Consider the following 19,514-nt stretch of genomic DNA (forward strand, 5'->3'; position numbering starts at 1 on the left):
TTTTCAGTTTGAAATAACTTTAAGTGGAAAAAAATCAGCACTAGATTAATGGCTCTTTTGCGTCTGCAGCTGAGAAATAATTATGGCTCTATTTTATGAATGTCTTAAAATATAAAGACTTTAATTTATGATTGGTAATAAAATAGTGAACATAACATTTTTACAGAGTGTTCCCAAATTATGGAAAGCATAAAAATGACTTGTCTTTTTTCTGTTCCAAGTACATAAAATTGGTACTTATTGTCACTATTAATGTCTTGAGTTTGCACAATGGTATATAAAAACTAATACACTATGTAAAGCCACAGTGAACTCAGAGTTGTGGTTAGTAAGGTTTTTTAGTTTATAGATAGGTTCCTCTGAGGATGCCCTTACCCGGTTGCTTTAAACAATTCGGACGTTTTCATCTGAACTGTTTTATGACAGACTGACTGTGTCCTTTATTAAGAGATTATACTGGTCATACTCTGACAGTTGTTCTGTCAGCTTGTCAGAATGTATTTATGTTTTATTCAATCATTTTCAATGTGCAGTGACAGTAACAATTTGGCACGCAGACCTGAAGCCTCTCCCCTAATAGTGGCAAAGGTTGCATCCTATACAGAGGTGGGTTATGAGGGTGGGAAATTAGATTAGCATTGGAAAAAAAAAAGATTTATTTTAATGTATGAAAAGTTCTAGTCATTTTCCTGCTTGTATATTTCCATGTTGGCTTTCTTCCAATCATGTGATTCCAGCTCAAAATGGCTATGGTGCACACAACATTTATACAAAGCTTTACTTGTGGCTGCACAATATTGTTTTAACTTTTGACTTTATCACAGTACATGTGTGAATGCACACACATTTTTGAGGAGACATTGATTAAAAATTGCTTGGGGATCCATGACATAAAAAAATCACTTGCCCCATGTCCTCATACCTTTATATGTCAATATATATATAGATTATGATGAGCTCAACCCCTTATTTAACTGTGAAAGACCCTCAACTGCTATCTGGGTCACACAAAATGTATAAAAGAGGGGGGGGGGGGAAATGCATGCACGAATGCATGCACGAATTAGAAAAAACTCTATTAAATATAAACAATAACTAAATAAGAGTCCCATTTATTAAAACTTGTGAAGTATTTGAGTATTCTGAATTCTTATTTTTAAGATTTGTTTTTAAAAATCTAAAAATTAAATGAACACATTAGCAGATAACACTTTCAACATTCATGCTATGTTTTTTAAAAGTGGAATTTTAAAGAATGAGTGGAACAATCAATGGAACAATGAAAACAATCAAGTTTTCCTGATTTACTTTACCCCCATGTTCCTTCTACAATGACTAATACAAACTTGTATAGTTGGCTTCTCTTCTATTGAGTTTTACTTGAACAGATCATATATTAGTGTCTATTTTATGCAGGACGTTTCCTGTTCAACTGAATGGGAAACGGGTGCTGACTGGTACTTTGATCACCAAGATTCTAAAAAAAGTCACTGCTATCATACACACCTGTGTACCATATGCCTGGGAATAAAACTGTATCCGACTATAATAGTATGAATAAGAAGCTATCTACTGCCATTTTATTGTGTTTGCAATATGCATCTAACATATATCATTCCCCCATACCATTGCAGAGCTGTTGTCTTATTCTTATTTATGTCTAAGCAAAGGATCTGTGCTGAGAAGTTAAATGCTTAATGTTACAGCACAGAATGATTGCAGTTTTGAGACAGGCAGTAGACTGATAACAATCTACACATTTTTGTTGTCCCTGTGGACTCTGGTCTGGTGTCTAATAAAGCTTTTTTTATTAGACTGACAAGACTGATGCCAATCTTGATAAACAAAGAATTTTGTTTATTAAAGGGCCAAGATTTGGTTATTATGTATGCACATGTTGTCTGGGAGAAGGTAGTTGTCAGAAGATGAAAGAAATTCTTGCTTGGTACACCGAAAAAAAGTGATTACTCAGTGTCTAAATTCATACGACATGGGGCACACACATTTTTCTAGATGATGATTTCTTTTTAAATGTCTTTTATATAAATCGTGTAGCATCGATAACTTCTCGAATACACATGGGCGCAGATGCAGAATTTGAACCTTGCTTACCATTCCTAAATTCTACTTGGGTTTTGGTCTAATGCATTGTCTTCAAGAATGAAATCAATGATGCCCCAGAATTTTGTGTGTTAGTCCCACAATCAGATCTTAGTAACTTTACGGGTCCGCGTAGTGAGACAGATCTTCTGAAGGCATTAATAAAGCAAGAAGAGTCCATAGACTCTATAACTTCAGTATGCACTGCAAGAATGATCAATCATTTTATTGTTAGCGACCACAAGTCTTGTGTGTGACTATAGACCAGGAGCCAAAAACATCTATGCCAACATTAGTAAAGGGTGTTTCGGTACTTAGTCTGTCAGCCGGGAGATATGCCATCTGTTGTTGTTGGTTATGCCAGTCTGTGTTTTCAGAAGTAAGCTGTCTTAGCAGTATCTTACCTTGAAGGGTAAAGGGTGCTGTGGAACCCAGAGGATCATAAATACTGTTTACCACAGACATAACTCCTCGTTTCGTCAAAGGGCTGTCATAGGCTGCTACTTGGAATGTGAACATGTCTTGCTTGACATCCCAAAGCCATGCAAGGCTGCATTGCATGAGGGACATGTTAGACCCTAGCTCAAATGCCCTAGCTCATAGTCATCAGAGTGAAAGGCTCTCATTACCTTATCACTATTTTCACAATTTTGTGAAGTCTGGGGTTGGCAGTGGCAAGCATTTCCTGAGTTCTGGTGAGAAGATCGATTGCTTCTTCTTCCGTAGGCAAAGATTTTAACCTGTCATCCACATAAAAGATTCTTTCAACAAACTGACGTGCATCAGATCCAAACTCTCTTCTTTCACCATTTTGAGCGTTTTTTCTCAAGCCATACATTGCTACTGCAGGTGAAGGGCTGTTACCGAACACATGCACTTTTTGTAGAGAGCACTGTTTCTATTTTTGTGATGATACTAAATTGTGCAAAAATATAAGTTCCATGCCACTTTGTGAAGCGATTTGATTACATTGGAAAACTGGGCAGCAAAATGGAAAATGATGTTCAGTGTTGACAAGTGCAAAGTTATGCACTTTGGTAGAAATAATATAAATTCAAGTTATACACTAAATGGTGTTGGGGTATTCTTAAAAGAAAATGAGCTGGAGAGAGTGCAGAGATGCACAACTAAACTGGTAAAGGGGATGGAAGATTTAAACTATAAATAAGCCTGTGAAGGTTGGGGTTCTTTTCTCTGGAAAAAAGGAGCTTGCAAGGGGACATGATTACTCTGTACAAATACATTAGAGGGGATTATAGGCAGATAGGGGGTGTTCTTTTTTCCCATAAAAACACTCCAGAGGTCACCCCATTAGATTGGAGAAACGGAACTTCCATTTCAAGCAGTGTAGGTGGTTTTCACGGTGAGGGCAGTGAGGTTGTGGAATGCCCTTCCCAGAGATGTTGTGATAGCAGATTCTGTTAATGCCTTTAAGAGGGGCCTGGATAAGTTCTTGAACAAGCATAGTATCTAAGGCTATTGTGATACTAATATCTACAGTTAGTATTGATGTTGGTATATATGGTTTGTATGTAAGTGTATAGATAGGTCAGTATAGGTTTGTGTGTGAGTTTAATTGGAAGGGTTGAACTTGATGGACTCTGGGTCAACCCAATGTAACTATGTAACTATATGCTGTCTCTGTTTAGAATTAGCTCATTGAATGAATTTGCTTCTTTCTGTGCCCCTGTAGTGTTGTACCGCTGTTAGAAGTTGGTATTAGTGATGAGCAAATTTTTTCGCCAGGCATGGATTCGCAGCGAATTCACGCATTTCGCCATTGGCGAATTGTTTAGAGAAACTTCAGTAAAAATTTGCAGTGGAAAACTTAGTTGTGCAAATTTTTTTTTGTTGCGCGTCATTTTTGGCGCGGTCGCATCAAAACAGGGCGTGGTCACGCCAAATAAGCATGGGCGACAAAAAAATACACGCGGACGACAAAAAAAATAGACGATGGCAACAAAAAAAATCACACACCACATGCGTTTTGTGAATGTTTTGCCGTTTCACAAATTTTCTTGCCGTTTCGCGAATTTTATGGCGAAGCGGGACAGATTCACTCATCACTAGTTGGTATATTGGTATATTTAAAACACAATTGCTAGTAGCTCTCATAGGTAGCAATTAATTGTGCCTTCAAGTTGCAGTGGATCAAAGGCAGGTTGAGAAACAGCAGACGCAGTTAACAGTCTTAGGGCTCTGGCACACGGGGAGATTAGTCGCCCGCGGCAAAACTCCGTTTGCCGGCGACTAATCTCCCCGAGTTGCCTTCCCCTGCCATCCCGCCGGCGACTTACATGTTCACTGGTGGGATGGCGGGTCGTGGCAACTCGGGGAGATTAGTCGCCCGCGAACAGGGAGTTTTGTCGCAGGCGACTAATCTCCCCGTGTGCCAGAGCCCTTAGACCACAAGTGGTTAATACTAGACAGCAATTCTTTATCAATCTAAAAACTTTTTTGAGCCTACCAAGTCAATTTGGTTGTGTGCTTTGGTTTTACACTGGGTTCAGGGTTGGATGGATCAGCTTCCACAGAATGTATAGAGCTGTGTTGAGACATTGTGCTTCAAGTCCTTCAGCACCAGAGAAATGTATCAATTCAGATTTGTATGATGTACCAATTCATTTGTATGATGTGCAGACTGATTTGTATGATAAAATTCCAATAAACAGTCACTGCAGTGTTGGTAACTTGAAAGCTGCTGTTTGCTATGCTTTAGTTTAGTTTAGCTGCCATATACAGACATGACAGTGGCTATGGTGCTGCACCACACTCTTTAAATTGCTGTATTACTCACATTATATTCCACAGCGATCAATAGATATTTTGACTGTTCTGCCTTTCCATTCTAAGCACTGAAAGTGTGATCTCTATTACTAATCAAGTTGTCTTGAGATAACAACAACCTCAGTAGTGTTGGCAGACAGTTGACTCAATCAGAATGGCACCTTCATCATTGAGAAGTTTATTCCAAACTGATCATGGCAACAGTGAACACCCAGAAAGGTCAAAAGATCATAATATGACCCACTCCAGCAAATATATATAGGTACTAAAATGGAGTCTAGAAGATACTGCTGGGGGGTGGAGTTAAAAACACAGACAGAAAATGAGGAAACTACAGGGGAGAGATGGGAACAAATGAAATGAAAGGCAAACCATGAAACAACAATACACGTGTAACAAGACAGTCTAATAAATTGTCTTCAAGAATGAAATCAATGATGCCCAATAATGTTGTGTGTAAATGCTACACAGAATAAAGAAATTAATGAATAATGGTCCCTTTATGGTCAGAATCTGGCTCAGTACAAGGGTATACCTAGGCAGGCATAATAAATATGCACAACAAAGAAAGAATTTGCGAAAGCTCAGTCCATGCTGTAGCATTCAGCGGCTGATATTTTTTTTTAGCATTCAGACTAAACTACACAAACCAAGCAATATACAGCCTTTATTTGCACACAAAGAGAACAAATAAATAGTAGGCAGTGCTCAAGTTCAGACTGTGTGAATCTCTTTAAATAAGTATTAGTACTACACTTTGGCAAATAGTATGTAAGCTCACTAATATTTATGACTTCACCCTATACTGGCTATGGATTAATACACTGAGAAATCATACATTGTTGAACTCCTTTATGAAGTGTTCTATTTACAACCTTAAAAAGCTATGGACACTTTTATTACTCACTGATTTGCAAGACAACACCTAAAATGATCCAACAATCACTCTAATATGAATTTGATAATATGAGATCCCATGTGTGACAGGTGCATACTATATTGATGTCCACTGACTGGCAAAACAATCACAGCAAGGTTTTAGACCACATGACTCTTAGTGATTTTCTGTAATTATAATAACATCACCTATGCTAGGTAAAAGAGGAAGGTTGTGGGCAGAAAGCCTGATTGATAAGTGGATGTTAATGCAAGGCTAAATCATTGATTAAAACGATTAAGCTATGCATAGTTTTCATGACACCAGATAATATTCTGTATATTATAAATCACTACAGATTGAGCTCTGCATATTATTCATTACACCTGATATTGCTCTGCATATTACAAAAATACAACTAACAGATAAAGTACAGTAGCCCAATGACCCGTAGTGTAACGTCTTCCGTCTTCCACTCATCGCCCTCTCGGATCCTGATGAGATTATAGGCCCCACGGAGATCCAACTTAGAGAAAATCTTGGCCCCTTTAAGTTGGTCAAAAAGTTCAGAAATAAGGGGTAAAGGGTATCTGTTCTTAACAGTTATTTTATTGAGACCCCGGTAGTCAATACAGGGGCGGAGTCCACCGTCCTTCTTTTCGACAAAAAAGAAGCCAGCTCCTGCTGGGGAGGTAGAAGGACGGATAAATCCAAGCTGGAGATTCTCAGAGATATACTCCTTCATGGCAGCCGTCTCTGCAGGGGATAAGGGATAGGTCCGCCCACGGGGTGGCATGGTTCCAGGAAGGAGATCAATAGGGCAGTCATACCGTCGATGCGGGGGAAGAAACTCTGCTGACTTTTTACAAAAAACATCAGAGAAGTCCCTGTAGACGGAGGGCAGAGCTGAAAGACTCGTAGAGAAGACTGTAACCTGCTGGAGTGGTTGAGGAATTAAACAACGTCTTTGGCAGTACTGACTCCAACGGGAGATTTGACCCGATGACCAGTCAATGGAGGGGTTATGGAGTCGTAGCCATGGCAACCCCAGCACAACAGGAGACGAAGGACATGGAATGATCAGGAATGACATCTTTTCCAGATGTAGTGCTCCAATCTGGACAGATAGTTCACCGGTGGTTAAAGTGATGGTGTCTGTGGAGAGAGGTCTGTCATCGATGGCGAAGACCCGAATAGGAGGAGTCACTGGAAAGAGGGAAATGCCAACCTTTTTTGCGAATGCCAAGTCCATAAAGTTTCCTGCAGCTCCGGAATCAAGGAAGGCTGAGACTGGAATTGCCTGGGAGGACAACCGGATCTGCACAGGAACATGAAATTGGTGAGATTGTTCCGCTGACTTAGGAACAATACTACCAGCAAAAGAAACAACAGTCTTACTTGAAGCAGGAGTATTCCCCAGCTTGACAGGGCAGGAAACCGCTAAGTGGGATTGTTCGCCGCAGTACAGACATAGGCCGGAAAGGCGTCTCCGAAGCTTCTCTTGTGCAGATAGTCGAGCCTTCCCAAGTTGCATGGGTTCCTCCGAAGGGGAAGTGGTAAACTGCGGAGAAGACGGGGGTATCATAGGGTTCTGGAAGCGCGGAGCCAGGACTGGATGAGACTTTTTACTCCGCTCTTTATCAGCCTGATGTTCTTTAAGGCGAGCGTCCACCTTAATAGCGAGAGCAATCAAATCTTCAAGGGAGTCAGGTAGATCTCTGGATACCAGGTCATCCTTCAGATGGGACGATAGGCCTTGGTAGAAGACTGCCTTATAAGCCTCCTTATTCCAAGAAGTTTCCGCCATGAGGGTTCTAAAGTCTATGGCATACTCACTGGCACCGAGACTGCCCTGGCGGATTTGCAGCAGGCGTGAAGAGGCAGTAGCGACCCGACCAGGGGCATCAAAGATGGTTCTGAACATCTGTAGAAATTCCTTCACATCAAATGTCAGGGGTGACTGACTCTCCCAGAGAGAAGTTGCCCATTCCAGTGGTTTGCCCTCCAGACGAGACATAACGTAGCCCACCTTCGCTCGCTCACAGGAGAATTGGGAAGGTTGGAACTCAAACTGAATCTGGCATTGAGTCACGAATCCCCAGCAGGCCTGCAGATTGCCACTGTAGCGCGGAGGAGGAGGTATTCGTGGCTCACGAGCTGGCGACATCGCTGGCAGAGGAACCACCACAGCAGGAGGAATTTCCGTGACAGCGGGAGTAGCGGGCAAACGGGACAAAATGGAATCAAGTACTTGCCCAATTCTGACTTGCTGGGATTCATACGCCTCCATACGGAACGCCAGCCCGCGAAGGGCTCTTCCGACGTCCGGTACCGCTTCCTCGGGATCCATGGCCCGAGTATAATGTCAGCGGGGGCCTCCGGCACCCACGGGAAGGGTGAAGTCAGGATCAAGGAGGAAGGCCGCTTCCAGCGAGTCCGAGCGAAGTACAGATGCAGGGTAATCCAATAGCGAGGTCAGGTTCAGGCAAAGGTCACTTAAGGCAGGCAGCAAGTTTCAAGGTCAGGAACAGGCAATTAAACAGCAACAGGAAAGCAGATGAGACAAATAGAGACCCAGGAACACAATAGGTATATTGAGCTATACTCGGGCATTGAACCTGGGTCTCTGGCGTCCTTTTAAGTTTGAATTTGGCGCCATAGCGCGTGACGTCATCGCGCCGGCGTCCTTGCGCCCACGTGGGCGCCGCCATCTTGGATCCGCCACGCTGAGAAGGAGGACGCCGCCGCACACCAGGTAGGGAGCGCTTCGTGACAGGCAGCCTCTCCCGTGGGGGACTATTTCTAATATCTTGTCCCCCTCCCATGACATGAGAAAATGATTGGGTGATAAAATTTTATAAATCAACCAGTCTGCCATTACTCTTACACAGCAGGGCTCAGTCAGCTCACACCAGAATTGTGTCCCAATTTATATAAATATGTTGCCTGCAGGTTATGCATTTTTTCTTAATCTTTTCCACCCAGAAAAGAACTGAAAGCATAATGGGAATATAATCATTCTTACTAACTTAGTGGACTAAAATGTTAATGTGTTATGCTGATTATATCAGGTACCTATCTAATTTAAGAAGATTCCAAAATATTGATGACATTTTTTTTTTTAAGTAATGTCTTTACTCAAGACAATTTTGTAAAGACAAAATAATTCAGGAGAAGTTTCCCAAGTTCAACTTGAAGAAAGTAAACTAATCAGCCTTGCTATTCACACAGACTAAACATTTAGTATAATATATATATAATGGAAAAGGAATAAAATAGCTCCAGCACACAGAGGCTATCAATGGCAGCATGCCTTGCCAACTGCCCTCAAGGTAGGTAAATACATGAATAGGCTGTAAAAACAATGTGTGAGAGATTTTGTAGCTAATGGTTGTTATGGCATATGGGACTTTGCACGGCTGTGGGGCTTGTATTTGATCAGGCAGATGTGGCTGCCCGCTAGCAACACAGATGAAATTAATTTTGCACACAGAACATCTAAAAGTAAATAAACATGCAATTACATCAACTGCATGAAACACATTTTTTTATGTAAAATACACTGGAAATCTAGCAGAATGGATAAAGCTCACCAATCATATAACCCTTGTTTCTTATGATGTTATCTGCCTTGCTTCAGGGGCTTTGTTGTTTGTATAACAAGGAGGCAAATTGTGGTGCACAAGCACTCTACCATATATTATTATATTTAGCAGTTTTGTTAAATATGTGGAATAAATGGAAGCATAACATTTGGGATATTGTGTTAAAGATGTTCATGGTTGAATATCTTATGGCCTCCAATCTGCTCAGTAGCTCTATAGACTTCTTCATATAACATAATGTTAGTGTAAACAGGACAAGGTGCCTGGCACATAGGCTGAACTTTGTGAGTGCCTTGTACTTTCCCCAGGTAAGGGGTGTCCAAGTAGATGCCCACATTCAGCCTAGATACCACTCCTTACAGTGCACCATGTAAATGTTTAAACCATGAGCCAATGTTAATGTGGGCATTTGAAAAAGTTATTTTCCTAGTGTTTTAACTGAAAAAAACCCAAGTTATTTCTTGGGCTAAGCAGAGAAAACTAAAGCTACTCCATGTTTTATCCTTGAGAGATAGATAATTAATTTGCCAGTGCACAGGTAATTCCCTGTATAATGGACCAGGTAGTTATTTTTGAATTCCTGACTTGGGGGCAAGTTTTGGTTGGATAAAACAAGATTTACTACCAAATAAAGCCTCCTGTAAGCTGATAGTGTGCATAGAGGCCCCTAATAGCCAATCTTAGCACTTATTTGGCACCTCCATTAACTTTTATGGCACTTGTGTTGCTCTCCAAGTCTTTTTACATTTGACTGTGGCTCACAAGCAAGTAAGATTGGGGACCCCTGCTCTAGATAAACTAGCTTGCTTTGGTGGTATAGCAACATGTTTTGGAGGCATCTAGTGGTATAGCTTTATTTATTTATTATTTATTTATGCTGAGCATATGTCTCAGACTGTAAAACTGACCATAGTTCTAAAAGAGGGGTGGCATGGCTATAACTGTTGGCCATTGTTTCTTAATGTTAAGCGAGTTCTTTGTTTAGAACTTCTCAGTCATCTCCGTTGTCTCTGAAATCACCTCATACACTACCCCAAACACTTCAAAATAGTTACACTTTGCCATTCTGTATTACGCTGCCACCACATTTGCCATGAGCTAAAATTATATTAATCCCATTTTCCTACATAGCATCCCTAGTTCACTTAATGAGTGCATCAGTGCCTGCATGTTTTCCATTTGTCTGGATTTCCTTTAAAAAAAAAAACAACAAATGAAGAGATCAACATTTACGATTTCTTGGAAGACGACAGCCACAAGTTATTTCTTTGGTGATTGCATCAGTAATATTTACCAAAATACTGCGAAAACTGAATGAAATGTTGAAACTCTATCCCTGTTTAGTTGGTTACAAGCTCTTCATGGGAATGCAATACCACAATCTGTTGTAACGAGAACATTCATTACATGTTAACAAAATTGCCTTAATTGGTGCCACATTAAATTTGTAAAATAGCACTAGAAACCCTTAGGATGCAACAGCTAATTGTAGCCCTGGCTGAAGATAAAGGCAAGCAACTGTCACAATAAGACAACTATATTATTTTGAAAATGAATTTAAAGGGAAATTCCACCTAAAATCTTGTTTTTCTGGATAATGAAACAATATGTTACTCTGAGCAACTTTGTAATACACATATTAATTACATTTTTTCTAATGGTTTTAAAGTTAATTTGTTAATGTAATTGCTATTGAAAATGGTATCTATCTGACTGTTTATAGTGTCTACAAAGTGAGTTTTAACATCTGCTACATTGCTTCAAGAGTTAGACCCAGAGAACTGAAAGGATAAATAAACAATGCTTTCAAGTGCAATTGCATCTACAAATATTCTTAAAGGGAAACTATACACCCAGAATGAATACTTAACTAACAGATAGTTTATATTATGTTAAGTGACCTATTAAACCGGAATATATATATAAATATATCAGTAAATATTGCCCTTTTACATCCTTTCCCTTGAGCCACCATTTAGTGATGGGCTGTGTGCTCCCTCAGAGATCACCTGACCAGAAATAATGCAGCTCTAACTGTAACAGGAAGTACAGGCCATTCATTGGCTGATGGGGCCTAGCATGTACGTGTGCTTTGCTTGTTTGTGGGCACTGTAAATCCTATGATCCCAGGGGTCGGCCCTTAATTATTAAAATTGCAATTTTCTATTTAAGAGTACCCCAACAGCACATACTACTAAAAAAATATATTTATATGAAAATGGTTTATTTAAATGAAGCAGGGTTTTACATATGAGCTTGGTTATGCAATATATTTTTATAGAGACCTACATTGTTTGGGGGTATAATTTTCCTTTAAAATTGCATTTTATTTTATTAAACCTTTTTATGGATGGATTTCCCCTTTAATCTAAATAAAATCCCAATAGTAGGGTATAACAAAGAACATCATCAATATGAACGTGGCCATACATACACAGTTTCCAACAAGACATTGATTACAGAATATTATTGGATTCAATTACCTTTTATTGTCATTGCATTAAGTCTATTGGGTTCCAGTCCATAACACAGAGGCTATTCTCATTATATGCTATTAATTTAATTTTGGAAAGCAAGAAATTGCCTTTGTTAAATGTTCATACATAGATGTTCTTTATAGTTAAGGGGCATGTGGCATCTGCAGAAATAGTTTTTATCACTGGTTGTTTTACACAAAATAACATTTCCAAATATATTTTTTTACACTTACTACTTCTCAACTCCAATATGTAGTTTGTAATTTACTGTATGTAAAAACATTTAAAAAGTACAATACATGTTTTCCTTTTTAGCTGATGTTAAATGGCAATGAAAAAGTGTTTGTTTTATTTTTACAGTCAAGCCTTTATTTTATATCATGTTCAATTTCCTGACATTTTTTCCATTGATACAGCTTTCCAGTTAAATTGGGAATGTAACATAACAAAACAGATAACATGAAAGGACTGCCCAATCTGCTGTTTTAGAATAAACAATGGAATTTTCTGTTTGTTTTAATAACAGAAGAGCCTGTTGTGAAATGGCGGCAGTATGTTTGTGAGATATTCTGAACTAGCCCGGATGCATTACCTGCTACTGTATTTGCTAAAGTATTCATATAAAAGCAGGTATTCACATGCCTCAAGCTATGCACATAGTACTGCCTTAAGTTAAAAGTTCAAAGCTTTAACCCTCACATCAAGAATAATGGTCGGAGACATATAAATTACTCCTTTATGTCCATGTGGCCAACATAGCCAACCCAGGATTCTAACCCTTACTAACTCTCCTCGGCGGGTCTTTGGATGCTCATCTAGCTAGCCCTGTTCCTATCTATCACACCCAGTGTGACCTATAATGAAGTATATCTTAAAGGTGAAGGAAAGGTAAAAATCACTGGGTGGTGCCAAATGTTAGGCATCCCCCAGTGACTTTAAACGCTTACCTTTTACCATAGACTGGTGCCCCTGTTAGGAAAAAAACTGCACCAGCCCGGGGTAGCTGCGAGCGTGGTCTCTGAATCCGCATGTGTAGTAGAGTAAAAATGTTTTTGTTAAAGTTCGCCTTTTCACTCTAATGAGCATGTGCAAGCGGGCAAAGACAGAAAAAGGAAGAGGGGACACTTGCAGGTATCCCGGGCTGGTGCGGTTTTCTCCTAAAAGGAGAACCTGGATACGTTTTTGAACAAGCAGAATATCCAAGGCTATTGTGATACTAATATCTACAGTTAGTATTAGTTGTATATATAGTTTATGTATGTGAGTGTATAGATTGGAAAGTATAGGTTTTGTGTGCTGAGTTTACTTGGAAGGGTTGAACTTGATGGACTATGGTCTTTTTTCAACCCTATGTAACTATGTAACCAGCCTGGGGTAAAAGGTAAGCGATTTTAAGTCACTGGGGGTGCCTAACATTTTGGCACCCCTCAGTGACTTAGCCTTTCCTTCTCCTTTAACACTTCTAGGCCATACTTACCTAGGTTCTATCTGACCTGCATGCTCAGGTGGAAATTCTTTCTGAAAAGGACCCAGAGCCTGAGGACCCAGATGTGTGCTCTAGCTTATATATTATAGAATCTCACACATACTGGACAGTTTCTGAACTGCCAGAGGCATGCTTAAACCTAGGAACAAGAACTTAGGTCCCTTCTATAACTAAGGGTCCCCTTAATTGTCTAGTCCCCTACAATTTCTATATATCCAAACTTGCAGACAATCTTTTTTTAAATCTCCTAACCAATGACCTAATTTACAATGTTTACGAAAAGGTGAAAAGCACTAAATCTTAGTGCCTTGCTTAATGTCCCTAAGGTCTTACTCTGTATACAGTGCCGCTTACAGAGTGGGTATATGTGGGTGAAACTTAGGTGTCTCCGGCAAAATGTGTTTTACCCTAAGACCTCACTATGTATGAAACACTGCTTACAGAACCAGTGGTGCATAGGTGCCCACTGCAGTGCATAAATTATACACATGATAGGTATTGAATGGAAATGCACGGTGCTCAGGAGCCCTAATCCTTGTCCATCACAGGGTTAAGTATAAGGCTCCATTGAGTGGACAGGTGCAGAGCTGGAATCTACAGTTGTAAAGTCTCAAGTGCCAAAACTACAATTTGTGCTCCTTTCCACTTGAGTGCACATCAGTCCTATAATCTGATAGCTGGTTAAGCTGAAAGAAATGTGCTTTTAAAAAGTTATTTGCTAATGTAGTGATATGTTGGGGTTTTCTCTGGAATCTTTATGTATCTTTGAACAACAGAAAATTGTGAACCCATATTTCTCCCATTTTATATTCACTTTGCCATTTGAACTTAGATCTGAGAAAGCTTACAGGAGAAATACATACAACTCTGTTTTTAAAGGGCACATACTAAATTAATTTGATATTAAAGATTCTGATGATAAGTTTTCCGTTTCCTGATGCCTCAGAACTGGACCATTCTTGAAAAGTGAGCAATTGAAAATTCCTCCCATGTAGAGTGTGTGCTGCTTCATAGATTTCTAGGCTGCCCTACTGACCTGATGTTATTGAAGCATAGAGAGGTTAAACAGTTTCCTGGTCATAAATACTGTATGTCAGTCATCAAAATGAGTCAAACTTTCCAGACAGAGGTTATGTTCATGTGTAGGGGTTAGAAAATCAGTCATAATTTAAACAGCAGATACTGCAGATTATTTTCCGACTCCAAATAAAATGTGAATTACTGTTATTATAGTACCATTTTGGCATTTCTGTTTAACATGGTTATGACTATGGTCTTAACCAGCAAAATAAAATACAATGGTATCCATTGTAAAGGGTTATATAACAATAGGGTGGGAGAAGGAAAATCCCAATCACTTTGGAAGTGCCAAATATTAGCCCCCCTCAGTGATTGTAATCACTTACCTAACACCCTGGCCCAGGGCTTCTTTTAGCAGAAAAGTGCCCTGAAGTGGGGTTTATTGTGGTGAGCACAACAGTGATATCCTGTTCTTCTGCTCCCTCCTTTCTTCAGGGCCAACGCACGTGGGGTAAAGTAAAAAAGCCAGCTTTTTTGTTAAAGTTCGTCTTTTAACTGCACGTGCGCACCCGTGCGAAAAAAAAAAAACAGGAAGAGTATCGCTCCAAGGTGCTCATACAGCAGACAAATAATGCAACTATATTAAATGTTAACCATGTTTCATAGGTGCTTTTCAGGGACTTTAAGAAAAAGTAACAATAAAATTTTTTAAGTAAAAATCAATTCTACCCTGCTCCAATAATTGCCCTATCCTTCTCAGTGCTTATTATTCTGAATTCTTTATTAGAAAATACCTTGTAAAACGTTGCATCCCATCACTTCAAATACAGCGATACGGCGATCCAAAGAGATGCAGAATCCACTATGTGACGATCGACATCTCCTCCTAGCCCGACTCTGGAAGTCCGAAGTCAATTGTTTGCCTGTACAGAAGGAAGGCTAGGAGGAGATGTCGATCGTCGCATAGTGGATTCTGCATCTCTTTGGATCACCGTATTTGAAGTGACGGGATGCAATGTTTTACAAGGTATTTTCTAATAAAGAGTTCAGAATAATAAGCGCTGGGAAGAATAGGGCAATTATTGGAGCAGGGCAAGCAGGTTATTTATATAAAATTTTGGCATGGGGCTAGACATATTCATAGTTTCCCAGGTGCCCTCAGCCATTTGACTTATTTTCTTATAAACTTCAGTCAATCTCTACTGCTGCACTGTAAGTTGGAGTGATATCACTGCCCCTGCCGTTCCCCAAGCTGAACAAAGGGAAAGTATGAAGATAACAGCTCCCTTATACCTGTATTGCTAAAAAATGCTTCTATGCCCCACCTAGTGGCAGATATGATAGCAGCACCCAATAGTAAAAATCCAAGCCCGACTCACCCAGTTGACTGAGCTACAATAGGTTATCTGAAAGCAGTTCTAATGTGTAGCCCTGGCTCCCTCTAAAAGCCCAGAATCAGGCACAATGCACTGTGATTCCACCTACACACCAATATTACAGCTAAAAACATTTGGTTTTTGGTTAAAGAATGACATATTAAATGGTAGAATGAATTATTTGTAGTGTACACAGTGTAATTAAGTAATAAAAATACATCATAAAAATCATGACAGAATTTTATTTGTGCATGTGGTGCCTTTGCTTAATATGTATTGTTCTTCTGCTTTCCTATAGATGGTACTGCTAGCTCGCTGTGAAGGACGCTGCAGCCAGACTTCTCGCTCAGATCCACTTGTTTCCTTCAGTACAGTATTGAAGCAGCCATTTCGCTCCACCTGTCATTGCTGCCGGCCTCAGACTTCTAAGCTAAAAGCAATTCGCTTGCGTTGTTCTGGGGGCAGAAGGATGACTGCCACGTATCGTTACATACTTTCTTGTCACTGTGAAGAGTGCAATTCATAGAGACATAAAGACAACAAGTCAAGGTCTGAAGACAGTTCACAGAATATTTGTAATATATTTTTTATGCGTTGATTACAGTTTTGTGGAGACTCTAAAAGGAAATCTGCAGATGCCTGCCATTTGGTTATGAGGAATGAATATCTGTTGTTTATTTTTTATCATTTTTTTATATATATATAATTTACGTATTTTAAAGCATCAGACTTTATACATTTCGCTCTGTATAAGAAGATGAAAAACAATATTTTGTGTCTTTCTGCTACCAGCTAAAACACAGACATGGAACTCTCAGAAGATATTGTTTATTCCATTCCCTGTTTTAATATTGTCTTGTAGTACATGATGGAATAGTGCAAACTAAAGGCAAGGTCTGTTCATCACCATTGATATAAGTGTAGAATGATGGGCTGACAACAGAATAATAAAATATATTATTTAAATCTATAGACATGTTTTCTTTAATGCTATATCCAATCATTGGGCATGCATTTCATATTTTATTATAGTATTACATTTCATGTCACTTTTGAATCAAATTTCTTTATTATAATTGCAAAAGTGTTATTTTTTTATTTTCAAGATATTAGCAGTTGGCAGTAAGTAATACCTTGCTTCTTACAGAACAGCTCTGAGCTATAGTATTCACCAGCCATTTACCAGAAAATGACATGACTGCCAGGTAACTGCTTTCTTGTTACCTTCCCATTGTTCTGCTGATTGGCTGCTTGCAGCTCAGCAGTAAAGTGTGAGAAGCTCTATTAACTGATGTGTTTTAAAAACGCATCAGTATTCCTGTAAAGCTGGAAGCTGGCTACTGGAGGAGGAAGAGGACTGTGCGAGTCCTGAGTATTTTAGGAGCTGGTTGTTTTCTCTTTGTCATTAGCCAAAGACACATTATGCTATGTACCACTGGTCTCAGATAGCCCTTTAGATGTTAAGCCACACATTATACTAACGTAGGTATTTCAGGGCTAAACTGCTGTGTCTAAATCAGTGATCCCCATCCAGTAGCTTGTGAGTAGCAATGGGTGAAATAATTTGCCAGGCATGGATTTGTGGCGAATTTCAAACAAATTTCACTGTGGAAAAATTTGGCGTAAAAAATTGTCAAGTAAAATTGTCGCTTATTTTTAAATTCTTGGCTTAAAAATCAGGTGTGCTGTAAAACGGAGCCTCATTTAGGCTGCCAGTCTACATAGAGGGCTACCAAATAACCAATTGTAGCCCCTATTTGGCACCCCCAAGAAAACATTTCATGGTCATTTAAAATGTTGCGTATGCCACTGTAGATTATTATGTATTTATACAGTGCTCTATGGCTCTGTACTGCAGAGGGCTGTAACTGGCCCTTTTGATCTTTGATGATTCAGTAGGCTAATTCCAGGTATTTCAGAGCAACCCCTCTAGGTTTAAGACCATGTTGGGTGCAGTATGTACCAATGCAATTGTAATTTATGTCCCTTTAGATATTACACCATTCAGTTTGCTAATTGTAGGAGCTTTCGACCGAGATCACTATCTCTAGGGCTATTACAGTTTTGATACAATTGCGGTGGAGTTCTCACCCTTTATGTTTTAAGCCATTCATTTTTCAATTCTAGGGGGTTATCCAGGCATCACTTTAGGGCTCTGGCACACGGGGAGATTAGTCGCCCGCAACAAATCTCCCTGTTCGTGGGCGACTAATCTCCCCGAAATTCCATCCCACTGGCGAAAATGGAAATCGCCCGGTGGGATATCACACCTGCACACAGGTTTTGTAATACAATACCAAAGATGTCCGTAAATATACAAAACTTTACATACATGCAATACAATATGCCACTTCTATGGAGGAATTGGACAGCATATACCTGCATGTTTCAAGAAAAATGTTGTAGATATTGTCTGAGCAGAACAAATGTGCCACTTAACAAGAATCGCAGAGAAGGGTTATGTTAATGTTAATACGTTTTTACTTTTATTTAATTTATTTTTTAAAGCAGTCTACTTTCATGGAAGGCAGTTACTAACGGGATTATTGTAACCAGATTTTATACCAAATATAGAATTTAAATATTTTATTCAATTTTATGCTCTCACCGAACCCTCAAGAAGTTAAGAGAAACAAGTGTATTCTGAACAGCTACAAAGGTGACATTGTTATTATAATGAGTGACACCAATGCCAAAATCAAATGTAATAACGCTTATTTAAAAGCTATAATGGGACAACATTGCATTGGTACAATAAATGAGAATGAAGGATTATTAACCAATGTTTGCCCCAGTAACAAGCACTTTATAGATGGAGCACTCTTCCCCCATATTACTACATATGTGCTTTCAAAACCAAACTGATCACATAGTCCTAGCTGTAAGCTGTAAGATAGAAACCATTCAGAACAGACCAAAATACAATCTAGAAAAATGACAATTCCATGAAACCTGGATTATGAACTCTAGGCTGCTAGACGGAGCTTTCTTCTGGCTCCTTGGTAAGGGAATTGTGACACAATGGAGAAAGGGGGCAAAGAAGATGATAAAGAATTAAGCCTTAATGCTTGCCATTTAAATGTGTCCATTGCAGTTATTTTAAGGAAGGGGAATACCTGAGTTAAGAACCAGTGCTAACTGTACAGACTGCTAGGATAAAAGGTTCAAAGCACCCTATAACCTCTTAATTTATTTTCTATTTGCATTTCTAATTTCTCTTATAAAGCGCAAGTATGAGGTATATATTGTATGAACAAAATATGGCCACCATGGGCATGCCATTTACATTCCTGCCCCTCAAAACAGCTGCTGAATGCTGGAATCCAGGTATGGCTTGAAGGTCACAGGACTCTGAAGCATTCAACGAATCAAGTAGGTGGGTGGAATGGAATGTACTATGTGTGCAAGACATATGTCTGCCTTTCTATAAAAATGTACCATGAAATTCACCATCTCCATGCACAGCAGCCATAAACACAAACTCACTGTAACTGGTGTAACCAGAAGCTTTTAATAAAGAACTAAAGCAATAAATATGGGGCCATAAGTGGAGTTATTAAGTACATCAGGGGTTAAGGTATGCCAGTATTTCTAATTAGACAATCACAAGCTACCGTTATTTAGACATAACCGTCCTCTGCCTTTAACCCAAATCATATCTCATTATATTGATGATGATTATCAGACTGCTAAGACTGCAGATTACAGAGTGCATGCATTCTTCTCAATGACATGGATATTTCATGTTTATTTAACACTTTTTCCATTAGTCACAAAGCTGAGGGC

At 39.3% G+C, this 19,514-nt stretch overlaps 1 protein-coding gene across 1 annotated transcript in view; it reads left to right on the forward strand.

The window, feature by feature from the left end:
• ndp (Norrie disease (pseudoglioma)) overlaps nt 1-16,698 on the forward strand; it is a 42,109-nt gene extending 25,411 nt beyond the window's left edge. The window contains exon 4 of the mRNA XM_002932791.4: nt 16,027-16,698. Within this exon, the coding sequence (XP_002932837.1) occupies nt 16,027-16,254 (228 nt within the window). The 3' untranslated portion in view covers nt 16,255-16,698. The remainder of the gene's footprint in view (nt 1-16,026) is intronic.
• The last annotated feature ends 2,816 nt before the right edge of the window (nt 16,699-19,514 follow it).

The sequence above is a fragment of the Xenopus tropicalis genome, chromosome 2, assembly GCF_000004195.4.
Source record: "Xenopus tropicalis strain Nigerian chromosome 2, UCB_Xtro_10.0, whole genome shotgun sequence".
Lineage (NCBI taxonomy): Eukaryota > Metazoa > Chordata > Amphibia > Anura > Pipidae > Xenopus > Xenopus tropicalis.